Below are 14,118 nucleotides of genomic sequence, written 5' to 3'. Positions count from 1 at the left end.
AGAAAAGCATTTAGTTGAATCTTCTGCAACGGTGTAAAAGTCTTTACTGTCACTTTTGATCAATTTAATGCATCCTTGATAAATCAAAAAATAAATATTACTTTGTCTGAATTGCCTAAATGTTTGGTAATACTTCTTTTGAAGACCTCTTTTAGGGAAAGAAGTGGTGTATATCAGTGCCTTAAAATAACCAATGCCTTTATCGTTTACATTTCTTTAATATTATAAATGTGGTTTTTCATGCATAATAGTCTGGATTATAGTTCATTTGACTAGACCAATTCTACACTGCTTGATCTCCTGAAAAGTCTTGTTTCCAGATGAACTCAGCAGAATATTTGGTGCCTTGGTCACAGCTGTCAGCACAGGTGTAGATGGCCACTGTCCCCCAGTCTATGCTGGCATCTGTCGTATCCACTTTGAGGTGATTAAGTAACTGAGGCATGATCTGAAATAGACAGTGACACCTTAAACAGTGCAATGCATTCATCTAATGCCATTCGTAACTGACTCTGGGGTCAGTACGATTTTTTTAAAATGTCATATATCATTACCAAGGATGCATTTACATACAGTAATATCTAATATTGTGAAATATTACAATTTAAAAATAGTTTCCTATTTTAATATATTTTATGCATGTGATGGAAAATTCAGCTCTATACTCCAGTAGTGACACGTGATCCTTCAGAAGTCATTCTTATATGCTGATTTGCTGCTTAAGAAACATTTCTTATTATTAATGTTGAAAACAGTTGTGTAGCCCAATGTTTTCTTTTTTCTTTTTTTTTTTCAGAAATCTTTTGTAAGATTGTCTTCTGATCAATTCAACGCATCCTTGTTCTTTCAAAACAAATCTCACTGACCCTAAATTTTGAACAGTAGTGCATGCATGAGTCAAGATCACTATGTGCTCTTCATATTTAGCATATACTTAACGTTACCTGAAATTCAAACAGACGTTTTGCACCACATGGACATTCTGGAACATCCTCCTCACGTGGCACATGTTCAGCTGACACCCAAAGAGGAGATCCTTCTTTGCAATACCGCAAAACCTTAAAAATACATATACAAATCAGTAATCACACAGCTGTTGAACCACACAACACACAAAAGCCATGGCCTGCGTTTGCTCTTCAGGCCATGACTTTGTAACTGACCTGTTGTGGTTCATTAGCAATGCGCTTCTTGAACTTCTGAAACACTTTAGAGTCTTGTGTTTCATGAAGGGCCATACTTTCTAGTTCACTGTCCTCCAAACCTGAGAGCGTATATTAACACTGTAAATTATTACTCTTAGAAAAGATGTGGAAATATCAGGCTGCCAAATCTGATCTGATAGGTGTACCGTTATTTAAGCATGCCATGCTCTCCTGATCCAGACTGTGGGCTTCGTGGAGTTCCTCATCTTTAGCTGGAAGCTCTTCCGGGTCTGTAACAAGCTCCCACTCAGGAAACAGAAATGAACTGGGCTCCTCAGAGCTTTGAGAAGCTGTGGATTCAGATATGAAGACAACATGCAAATAGATTAAATGTAACAGATCTTAACTGAAATAATACATAACATGTCCTGCATTTACTTACACTCAATGTTGCATTCTTTCTTGTGTCGGTGTTTCCAGTCTATGGTCTGATGCTCTTTACAGCAGTATGTGACAGAGTGACATCGAGAGCAGGCTTTCTGTCCCAGACAACCACACAGCCTGCACAGTTTGAGCCCAGAGTCCAGTACCTGATGCTCATTCACAAGCTGCTCTGGCTTCTCTTCAGGAGGAGGATCAAAGGGGTAAAAGTCGTTTTTCCTTGGCAGCTGGCATCTATACACTGGGAATAGTACAGAATACTGTGACTTTATGCCTGTTATAGAGAAGCTTATATTATGAGCCACGATTAAAACGACTTTATTCTGTGGAAAATAAAAGTAGATCTTCTGAAGAATGCTGATAACCAAACCAGTTTCGGTTCTTATTCACTTCCATTGTGCTTACCAACATTCTTTAAAATATCTATTTTCATGTTCCACTGAAAAAAGTTAAAGGGGTTTGGAACATGACGAGCGTGTTTCTGAGGTGAATAATCACTTTGATAAAACGTTGAATAAATTAGATAAATATATAATTAAAATATTAATATATAAAAACATTAGTAGGCTCTGTCCAAAATATGATGGATTATAAATTACCTTTAAAACACGTGTTATCATTTCGCGTATAGCAGGCTGGTGTCTTGCAGCAGAACACAAACAGTGTTCTGTGAAAAGATCGATCATATTCCGTTATTGGCGCGTAGACCTGCAGGAGAAACACTGTTGGAAGTTTACATTTCTCACACTGTAACTCAGACACGGTTGGCAAATCCGCTTGGCTCAACCACGCAGGTCTCCCTCCGACTTTACTTGGAAACTGGTTACTAAGAAGCTGCCATGATTCTGCCTCCTCTAAGAAGCCCAACACGACCTCACGGTTTGTTTTGGATTCTTTCACTGTATTCGCAGCCATCTGTCAAACTCTCTTGTGCATGTAAAGCTATAGATTTCGGAATCATGTGCGTATGTCTGTTCATCTGAAACTGAGGCTCGGGGGAAACAAGATCCGCGACAAGCGTTCCACACGAAAATAAGAAGCCAGAGCAATAAAACACACATAATCTAGATAAAACTCCCTAATATTATATAAATTAACACTATTACCAGTTTATAATAATATTTACTATTAGAGTAAAAAGCATTTTTAAAGTATATAGAAATATTTTGTTCTTGGGGGAATTTAAACCTGTTTCAGCATTTGTCCAATAGATGGTGTAAAAATTCCACACTCCACTTTGGGGGGATTGGGCCCTTTGGTCCCATAAGTTTATGTGTGTGTGTGTGTGTATATATATATATATATATATATATATATATATATATATATATATATATATATATATATATATAAAATACACACACATTTAAGTCATAAGCTTGGAATTATTACGCCATCTCTCTCTCTCTCTCTCTCTCTCTCTCTGTGTGTGTGTGTGTGTGTGTGTGTCTATACATACAGAGGAGAACGAGGTCACGATATTTTATATTGACAGAAACAAAGACTATAGAATACCCAGAAAGTTGCAAATACGTAACTTAACTACTTGAAGAATTTAAAGAGATTTATGATATTGCCAAATTAAAAAAAATTAATTAAATTTATGCATTTAGCAGACGCTTTTATCCAAAGCGACTTACAGTGCATTCAGACTATATATATACATATATGTGTGTGTGTGTGTGTGTGTGTGTATGTAAATATTGTTCAAAGGACACAAATGTATATGCACTTTAACCATTTTGCATTTCAAGGACACCATCACTGATAACAAATAAAAATGCTGACGCGTGTTGAGTTGAGTTTATCAGTAATGACAACAGGTCTGCTGAACTTCAGTTCACGGATGAATGCAGTTCACAGTGGATGATGTCATGGGCTCTGTCTCAAATCCCGGTCAGTAGTCTACCTTGTGTACGGCCGAAAAAGCTGAGCGCGCCTCAAAACGCTATCGAATAGGCTGTGGAGCAGTCATTGAGACACAGCCGCGGTGTTTGGGAGTAAAGTGCTCACTCAGATCAGTTTTAGAGAGGGGCGGAGGAGGGCTCGCCTCATGAGGGTATAACGGCAGTGTACGTGTGGGCTTTGTATTTATTTTTGCTTCAGAGTTGCTTTGTTTTATATCCAGACAAAGCAAACACTTCTTGATTTGAAATATAGCTTTTAGCGGACTTTTTTCTTTGTAAAGTAACGTTAAATGGACGCCGCGGTGAAATGGGAGGCTGGTGCTCCTCTTTCTCGTTCACGAGTGAGATGAATCTCTGAAACCGCTGGACGGTCCGTGTCTTCGGCGATGCCTCCGCAGGGAGGTGGAGAATACAAGCCCGCTCCAGGTACGGTAGTGCCGCCGGTTCCCCCGCGGAGATTCCGGAGCAGAGATTTATCATCCGCGGTGAAGAGCCGCTTCGGGGCGGCCGCGGAGCGCAGGGTGAAGTGCGTGCTGGTTGGTGATGGTGCGGTGGGTAAAACTAGTCTCATCGTGAGCTACACCACCAATGGATATCCCACCGAGTATGTTCCGACAGCGTTTGACAACTTTGCAGGTAAAAATCACCCCAGTTTAATTCAACTAAACTGCAATAAATAAATAAATAAATAAATAATAAATATATTTTAAAAACTTAAACGCATTTATAATTAAACCGTAAAACTAAATTGTAATAAAATAAAGAAATACATAAAACATAAAAAAAAACATAAAACTACCTGTTTTCTATCTGTTAGAAAATCCAGTTTAAGCGTTTTGGATCATGGTAACATTAGCTTATTGTTCTAAACGGGTCATTAGCTGGTCCAAACTGCTGGTAGACCATCTTTAGACCATATAAACCTCATCTGCAATACTGATTAGTATTAGTACTGATTAGGAATTAATAACCAGCTTGCACCAGTTAATGACTAGCTTTTACTAAAAACCACTCCAAAACACATATGAGTTAAGTAGGATTTATATATATATATATGTGTGTGTGTGTGCGGTCAAACGATTTATCGCATCCAAAATAAACGTTTTTGTTGTACGGTGTATTTTTATTATGTATATATAAAGACACACACATACATAATAAAATAAAAAAAAACTTACATATATATATAAAAAATAAACGTAACAAAATCATATATAAATATATTTAATATATAAACGTAACATATTTTTCTTAAATACACATGTACATGTGTGTGTATTAATATATACATAATAAATATACACAGTACACACATATATTATGATATATATATAATTTTATGATAAAGAATGATCCAGTCATTGCAGTTTGCCAGTGACCTAATTTAATTCATCACATGACCACATGATTGTTTACTGTCTGTTGTTTTTGTGATGAGTTCTTGTAAGGCCAGCAAGTTCACCAACCCATTTCAGTCTCATTTGTCACAGTCCATGTGTCTTAATAATGTGCACTGGAAAGGAATAAAAAAAAATGTCAAATTGATTCTCTTCTCCTCTGCAGCGGTTGTAGCTGTCGATGGCAAGCCTGTGAAACTCCAGCTTTGTGACACAGCGGGTCAGGTCAGTTCAATAAACCCACTCAGCACCAGCAGACCCAAACAAACCACCTCACACAAACACATTCAAGGCAGTGCAAGTTCATCGTGTCACTGTATAAGGATGACATATTATTTGCACAAACACACGCTGGTCGAAGCCCTCGTCTCTTAACTGTAAACAGACCCCCAAGTCATGTCCTAATTAGTCATATGCTCTGTAAGATAATAGAAAGTGATTCAGTGTTGTTCCGCTTACTCATGATAAGAGTTTCTAGTAAAGTTCAGCTGAAGTTTGCAGTCCAGGCATCATAAGGAAGTATATGCTTCATCCTATGGGAGCATGCTATTATAGGTCAGTCAGTGTTTCTTCCTTTGTGGGAGGGGAGAAACCAGCTCTAGGGGATCACAAATGGGAAGCAGTCTAATTGTGATGAATTGGGCTTGATCTGAGGGAAAGGGAGACCTACTTTCAGCCGGGGTACAGCTGGGGTTAGTCACTGGAAATGTGAGATCACTGTGTTTTCGATGAGTTTAGCAAGCTAAGAGGAGACAGTGAAGGGAGGAAAGCCAAGAGAGATTTGGATCAGTCCTGTTTAGGCCAGTGGAAATGGAGGAAGGGAGAGAAGGAGAGAGAAACGGATAAGAGAGTAAGAGAGTAGATTGATTGGAGAGTTATAGAAATGTTTTAGTTTATATATATATAAATTTGTTCATGCTCAATTCCTTTATTTTTACATTTATTTGTCATCATCTAGCACTGACTTAAAGTTAATCTTTAAAAAAATAGTAATTTAATATCATGACTATTAAATGTAATTCGAATTGAATATCTGTTTTTTGTATATTATAATGTTATGATGCCTAAATTCATTTGTAACAACACACTTGCATATAAATTATAAAATGGGATTGTTTGTCATGGTTTAGAATGTGTCCAGTTGACTAATGTGAGAAGAAAGCAGTTTTGGCGAATCAACAGAAAACAAGCTGGAGACTCATAAGGAAGAGTAAAACAGATGGAATGCACTAGTAATGAGCAGCAGATCTCACATTTGTGTTCTAGACTTTATCTCTCGTGCCGCTGACATCACATCGCGTTCTCATATTTCAGAAACACAGAATCATAAGCATGACCTGGAAGTTGCTAGTTTAGAAGATTAAAGTGTCGTTACTGTAAGATAGGGCTACTTATTGGTGTTTGAAAGCTGTTTTTAAAAATATTAATTTTACACTACTGTTATAAGTTTGGTTCAGTAAGATTTTTTTATATTAAACATTAAACTGATCAAATAAATGCTGTTATATTAAATAATATAATTATATAAAACATTAAAAAAATGTAGAAAGATTTCCACAGAAAAATTAAGCAGCATAATTGTTTTCAACATTAATAATAACAAGAAATATTTCTTGAGCACAAAACAATAAAACAATAAATATTAAAAAAGAATAAAAAAAAAAAAAATACTTTAAAAATGCAATCTGAAACTTCAGCTTTGTCATCACAGCAATAAATTACAATTTAAAATATATTCAAATAGAAAACAGTTGTTTTAAATTATAATAATATTTCACAATATTACAGTTTTTGCTGTATTTTTGGTCATAAAGGCATCCTTGGTGAGCATAAGATAAAAATAAATCTTACCAACCCCAAACTTTTTAATGGTAATGCATGCTTTTGCAATTTTTTGTTTACAAAAATTGAATAAAAACAGCTAAAAGAAAAATATGAATACACACACATACTGCACAACTTCACAAAATTACAAACAGTCATTCTGACATACATAGTAAGTCTGTATCATAATTGTTAAGGAATCTAACAATTAACAGTATACATACATGCCCTTTAATGAACTACTTTTAATAATCCAAAACAACAAGTGTTAGTTTCTCCAAGATGTTTACCTCTACTGAAGCTTTTTTTACTCTGGGCAGGATGAGTTTGACAAGCTCCGGCCGCTGTGCTACACCAATGCTGACGTCTTCTTGCTCTGCTTCAGTGTGGTAAGTCCCTCCTCTTTCCAGAACGTGAGGGAGAAGTGGGTGCCTGAGATCTGCCGGCACTGCCCAAGGGCGCCGATACTGTTGGTGGGCACCCAGGCTGACCTACGGCAAGATGTCAAAGTGCTCATCCAACTGGCCCAGTACAAGGAGCGGCCGGTGGACCCCCAGGAGGCCTGCATGTGTGCTGAGGAAGTACAGGCCGTCTCGTACATGGAGTGCTCAGCGCTCACTCAGAAGAACCTGAAGGAGGTGTTTGACACGGCTATAGTGGCCAGCATCCAGTACTCGGACAGCCGGCAGCAGAAAAGGCTGAAGAAGCGGACGCCCGATAAAATGAGGAAGCTCTCTGAGTCCTGGTGGAAGAAATACTGCTGTTTGGTGTAGACGTGAGAATATGATTGCATACAGTTGATATGAATGCGGTTAGACTGGAACTGGCTTTTTTGGATAGAAATGGACACAGATCCATCTGCTTTATGAGACTGTGTTAGTGGATTAACTGGAGCACACGTGGCCGTGAAATTAATCGGACATTTTAGAAAAGATCGGCCAGCTTTTGTGATGAAATGGAAAGATTCATAGAGACTCAAAGTTGTCCGCTACATTTTAGGATCTGCTCTTCATTTGGAAAGTCCCAAGTTAACTTCAAATACTCATGTGAAGAATTCAGGGCGAGAGTCATCTGTTTTTTTTCTTTTACCTTATCTCTTGTTGAAGAGGGTTTCAAGTGGACTTAAGATCTAGTTTCAAGATCTAGTTTAGACTGCCAGAACTTTCCTTCTTCATTTAGACACTGTGAAAAGCAACCTGGTCGGTCTCAGCATATTGTTGGTGTTTTAACACTTCTTTTGCTTATAGAATGGGATTACTTGCCTTTGTTATTCCCTCGTCTTGGAGGATTATTGATCCAGAGTGGGTTCAGTCTGATATACTCAAGTGCTCCTTCATGTATGTGTCAAAGCATTAAGTGTGATGTAGAGTACAAGCAGATGTTTGGACACACTATCAACTTGACATCACTGACATTTGCCTTGTTGTCCCGTGAGGGTGAGTGATTGTCCATTTTAGAGACAGCAGGACGCTGGCACATCTCTCCAGGCTGTCTTGTTAACATTTGGAGTTAAGTCCAGATCCAAACATGCTGTGAGGTCAGGGTCTTTGAGAGTAAGTAAGTACACTTAGTAGGCCAGTTGGATTGTATATCTGGTCATTGAACCTGGAGCTTCATCAAAAACAGAGTGTTTTAAGTGAAGCATTTCAGTGCTGTCAGGAGGAATCTGAGTGTGTCAGACGTTATTGGGTGTTTATAGGAATATACACTAATGTTCATAAGTTTGGGGTTGGTAAGATTTTTTTTGCTTGTTTGTTAAAGAAGTCTCTTTTGCTCACCAACATTGCTTTTAATAAATACAGTAAAAAAAATAAATACAGTAATATTGTAAAATATTATTACACTTTAAAAGTATCTGTTTTCTTATTTAATATATTTTCAAATATTATTTATTCCTGTGATGACAAAGCTGAATTTTCAGCAGCCATTACTCCAGTCTTCATTGTCACATCATCCTTCATAAATCATTCTAATATGCTGATTTGGTGCTCAATAAACATTTCCTATTATTATCAATGTTGAAAACAGTTGTGCTGCTTAATATATTTGTAGAAAATGTGAAAAGAACACCATTTGAATTAGAAATCTTTTTTTTTTTTTTTTACATACAATAAATATCTTTACTGTCCCTTTAATGAATCTTTTCTGAATAAAGGGTATTAATTGCTTTAAAAAATCGTACTAACCCCAAACATTTGAACATTAGTATGTGTTGCACATTTTCAAAGAAGGAAAAACTTTTTCAGTCTACAGTTTTCAACCAGAAATTATTATGGTTGACATTGCTTTTCAATTTCTGTTAGAACAAGACAATACATTTTTTTTGTGCATGAAACTTCTACATTAAATTTTAGATTCTTTATGCCTTTGCAATTTATGGCACTATTTATAGGTGAAATTTGTACATTCCTGCACCACTAGTGACATCAAATGAAATTGCAATCTTTTTGTTATGAGATGGACATAATATCAATCAGGGCTGTGAGTTTGGGGGGGGGGTGGTATCTGTATGCTCAAATAATAACAAATGGGGAGAGGTTTTAGATTTTTTCCCAATTATGTTATTTTAAATTATATACTTATGAATTCAATTCAGTTAATTCAGTTATTTCAAAAACTGGGGATGTTAGTGGTGCAGACATGACACGTTAAACAAACATTCTCACAAAAAAAGCTTTAAAAAAAAGAAGCAATTTTTCCATATTTGCTTGAATGCATTTGGCAGACAGTTTTATCCAAAGCAACTTGCATTGCATTTACGTCATGCATTCCCTAGGAATCAAACCCATGACCTTGATGTTGCTGGTCACTGCTCTACTGTTTAAACTACTATTCTACATTTGTTTCCCCTAAAGGATGATGTCAACCACATCATGCTTTGATAAGCATTGCAGTCCTATATTAAATTAATCCTATATAAAATACATGGTGTGTTGCTCCAGGGCAAACTGCACATATTATCAGGCTTCCACATCAGATGAACTGGAAAAGTCACCTGCTGCTATGCAAAATGTGAATGAGCATAAGCTGAATGACATGGTAAGGAAAAGTTAATGTTTCACTGCATAAGCTGGGGTTGGTGTGCAAGTATCACTAACGTCACTAGTGGCAAACATTTTTCTTTTATGAGCACAGAATGAACTAAGAATGAAATCAAGATGAGTTTTATGTTTGCCACTTGTAATGTTAGACCGTGCCAGAATGTGGCGAGGCATTGAGAAAGAAGTTAGTGGCTCTGAGCAAGTGATTACAGTGTTGAAAACTGCAAGTGTTGAAGGTGGCATAGTAAGAGATGAAACTCAAACCAAACAATTATATTGATTTTAAAGAGATGAATTAAAAATTCTGTAATGATTTACTCCCCTTCATGTTATTTCAAACCCGTGTGGAGCACAAAAGAAGATATTTTGAAGAATGTCTCAGTTGTTTTGGACTTTTAGTCTATGAAGAAAAGCGGTTGAAACATTCTTCGAAATGTCTTTTCTTTGTGTTCCACAGATAAAAGGCCCACACATATGGAAAGACATCAAGGTGAGTAAATGATGACAGAAATTTTGCCTTTTTTTGGTGAACCACACTCAAGAAAAGATGTTTAAAAGGGGGATATTGTAACAGTACATTGTATTTAATGTTTTATCAAGAAGTATTTTTGTGATGTTTCATATATTGTAAATCTCAGAATTGCATATGCTGCAAAAACAGGCCTTAAGTTCAGACTGACCAAAGCATATGAGCGCTACAGTGCTGTGTACTTTCACAGGGCAGGATCAGTAACTGAGAGGTTTTTGACAAGTCGCCAAACTATCACTTCAAACACGCAGTGTGTTTATTCACTGCTTTGATTTGCACGTGAGTTGCATTGCAGTGTTGTATATTTTCTGTGAGTGAGCTCACTGCTGCCGCGTCCCACCAGACGGAACTGTTCAGGATCTGGTGGTCATTCAGACAAAGCTGACATGCAATAACAGAGACCTCCCTGTAGATTGTTATCTTTCTCAGAATAAATATACTTTTTGTCTACTTATTGTCTGTGTGTATGTTCTTATACTGTTTTGTTCATTTTCTTGAGATATGTTATGAAAGGCCATCAGTGAAGGGGATAATTTCATTATCTCAGTGCCTTTTATAGTTAATACTTGGTAAACACTGTGTTGCCTGCAGGAATAATGAGGCTGTCTGTTCATAGCAGGTTATATACAGTTCACTGTCTGGGTTTTGATGTTGTTTTATCATTGCAGTTGAGAAAATTCAGCAATTTTCTAATATTTTTTGTTTTAATAAATGCTTAAATGTTAGCTTAAATTATATTTCGTAATGTGACTTTATATCTAATATGATGATGTCATAATTTGTATCTCACAATAGCAATCTTATATCTGAAAATGTGACTTTACATCTTTAAAATATGACTATGCATCTCAAAAATCTCTATTTCTCACAATGTGATTTCATAAATCGCAATAGTAACTTTGTTTCTCGTAACTGTGACTTTATATCTCACAATTACAACTTTATACCTCAAAATAATACTTTATATCTCACAGTGTGACTTTATATCTCATTATGTGACTTTATATCTCACAGTTGCAACTTTATGCCTCAAAATATTACTTTATATCTCACAATACGACTATATTTTGCAATGCGACTTTATACATTGCAATGGCAATTTAGTTTTTTTCTAACGATGACTTTATATCTCACAATGTGACTATATCTTGATTTCAGTATGACTATATCTCATAATGTGACTTACCGTAATACATCACAATGTTACTTTTATACATTGAAATTGCAGTTTTGTTTCTGGTAACTGATTTTATATCTAACCATGTGGTTATATCTCAGAAATCTGACTTTATATCTCAAAATGACTTTATATCTCATAATGTTACTTTATATCTGAAAATGCTTTTACTTCTCATAATGTGACTATATCTCACAATTTTAATATGGCTATATCTCATAATGTGCCTTAATACATCACAATGTGACTTTTATACATTGCAATTTTGTTACTGTTAAATGACTTTATATCTAACCATGTGACTATATTTTAGAAATGTGACTTTATATCTTAAAATGATTTCATATCTCATAATGTGACTTATTTCTCAAAATGACTTTCTGTCTCATAATGTGACTTTATATCTCAAAATGACTTTACATCTCATAATGTGACTTTCTATCTCAAAATGACTTTCTATCTCATAATTTGACTTTATATCTCAAAATGACTTTACATCTCATAATGTGACTTTATATCTCAAAATGATTTCATATCTCATAATGTGACTTAATCTCAAAATGATTTCTATCTCATAATGTGACTTTAATATGACTCAAAATGTGACTTTATATCTCAAAATGATTTCATATCTCATAATGTGACTTAATATCTCAAAATGACTTTCTATCTCATAATGTGACTTTATATCTCAAAATGATTTCATATCTCATAATGTGACTTTCTATCTCAAAATGACTTTCTATCTCATAATTTGACTTTATATCTCAAAATGACTTTACATCTCATAATGTGACTTTATATCTCAAAATGATTTCATATCTCATAATGTGACTTAATATCTCAAAATGACTTTCTATCTCATAATGTGACTTAATAACTCAAAATGACTTTCTATCTCATAATGTGACTTTATATCTCAAAATGATTTCATATCTTATAATGTGACTTTATATCTCAAAATGACTTTCTATCTCATAATGTGACTTTATATCTCAAAATGACTTTCTATCTCATAATGTGACTTTATATCTCAAAATGACTTTCTATCTCTTCTATCTATTTTTTTATCTTGTGATGTAACTTTTATCTTCAGATTTGATTTTATATAAATGATTAAACAGTCACTTGTTAATCAGGAAATCCTGGAGATCCTAATGTATATTAAAGGCTTTATGTAAATAGACGAGACTTTAGCTGCAGGTGTTGAAATGACTAATGTATGCAGAAAAGCTATGGTTGCTCTGTGATGTCTTTGTCAGTTTAGTTGCATTATTGCCAAAGGGTTGTTTTATCTGGCATTTAATCACATTTCCATAAGCAGCACAAAACAATTAAAGTGGCGTCTGGGTTCATTAGCTCCATTGAGCTGCTTTTTTAAACAGATGACTTGCTCTCTCTGAGCCCTAGACGCCTTAACTGCTAACAATGACATATTTGGGCCACTTTTATCCAGTTGCTTCATATTGCATGTTTCTGTGTGGCAGAGGAACAAAGAAAAACTTCAATTTGCAGCCCCCTCAACCAAAAGATCTCATGCTACAAATAGCTTTTAACATTTGGGCCAGAATGAATCAAACATGACAGACTGTACTGATAGTTTGAATAGTTTCCTCTGGAGTTCCATACAGCTTCCTACGCAGGGTCCAATGATGGACGCTATTCAAGATTCTGGCAATGCTATGATGGAACATTTGACTTCATCACAGCTGTGATGGCATAACTGAAATATGAATTTTACAAGGAAAAGCTAAGTTCTTATAAAGCTGTTGATCTGAAGCCTATCCTTTGAATTTATAAGTGAGATATATTTACAGCTGATCATCAGTATATTGTGTTTTGGATGCCGGTCTTCTTTTTATTCAGTAAGCTTCTTAAATAGTTTTTTTTAGCAGTTATTCAGCCAGCAAGATCAGCAAAAAAGCAGCCTGGGAAATTCATGCAAGTCTACACTACTGGTCTGAGTGTTTCCGCAAATAAATAAATATATAAGTAAATAAATCTAACATTTGTTAACATTTATTAGCTGCATTAGTCAACATAAACACTGAAAAATAAAGTATTTATAAGTCTTAATGTTAATTCCAATATTGACTAATACATTATTAAAACCAAAAGTTGTGTCCAATTAATATTATTGGTAACACTTTATGATATGGTTCCATTTTTTAACATTAATTAACCACATTAGTTAACATGAAATAACATTTAATTATCTTAGTTAATATCTTACTTAAAGGGTTAGTTCACCCAAATATGAAAATTCTGTCATTAATAACTCACCCTTGTGTCGTTTCAAACCTGTAAGACCTTTGTTCATCTTCAGAACACAAATTAAGATGTCACAAATTAAGAACCACTGATGTCACATGGATTATTTTACAGATCACCTTGCTAAGTTTCTGGACTTGGGAACATTTCAGTTGCATTGCTGTCTATGCAGGGTCAGACAGCTCCACATTCCATCGAAAAAAATCTTAATTTGCTTTCTGAAGATGAAAGAAGGCCTTAAGGGTTTGAAACGACATGAGGGTGAGTAATTTATGACAGAATTTTTATATTTAGGTGAACTAACCTAACTTATGGCACTTTATTGTATACAGTAGTGTTACCATATTATTTAATGACCCTGAGCTAAAATTAACTATAAACAGTAT

At 35.3% G+C, this 14,118-nt stretch overlaps 2 protein-coding genes across 2 annotated transcripts; one reads left to right on the top strand and one right to left on the bottom strand.

Moving 5' to 3' along the window:
* Nucleotides 1-27: 27 nt before the first annotated feature.
* pdcd2 (programmed cell death 2) lies at nucleotides 28-2,584 on the bottom strand. The gene is made up of 6 exons (XM_019097988.2): nucleotides 2,186-2,584; nucleotides 1,588-1,827; nucleotides 1,352-1,495; nucleotides 1,164-1,264; nucleotides 945-1,058; nucleotides 28-448 (listed from the first exon to the last, which is right to left on the bottom strand). Exons 1-6 carry the CDS (start codon nucleotides 2,499-2,501, stop codon nucleotides 284-286), a joined length of 1,080 nt encoding a protein of 359 aa, XP_018953533.1. The 5' UTR covers nucleotides 2,502-2,584; the 3' UTR covers nucleotides 28-283.
* An 867-nt stretch (nucleotides 2,585-3,451) lies between these two features.
* rhoua (ras homolog family member Ua) lies at nucleotides 3,452-8,542 on the top strand. Its single transcript, XM_019097987.2, has 3 exons — nucleotides 3,452-4,129; nucleotides 5,057-5,115; nucleotides 7,035-8,542. The coding sequence occupies exons 1-3, from the start codon at nucleotides 3,880-3,882 to the stop codon at nucleotides 7,485-7,487; spliced, it is 762 nt and encodes a 253-aa protein (XP_018953532.1). The 5' UTR covers nucleotides 3,452-3,879; the 3' UTR covers nucleotides 7,488-8,542.
* The last annotated feature ends 5,576 nt before the right edge of the window (nucleotides 8,543-14,118 follow it).

Source organism: Cyprinus carpio, chromosome B13 (assembly GCF_018340385.1).
Source record: "Cyprinus carpio isolate SPL01 chromosome B13, ASM1834038v1, whole genome shotgun sequence".
NCBI lineage: Eukaryota > Metazoa > Chordata > Actinopteri > Cypriniformes > Cyprinidae > Cyprinus > Cyprinus carpio.
This window is presented reverse-complemented; position numbering and strand designations above follow the sequence as displayed.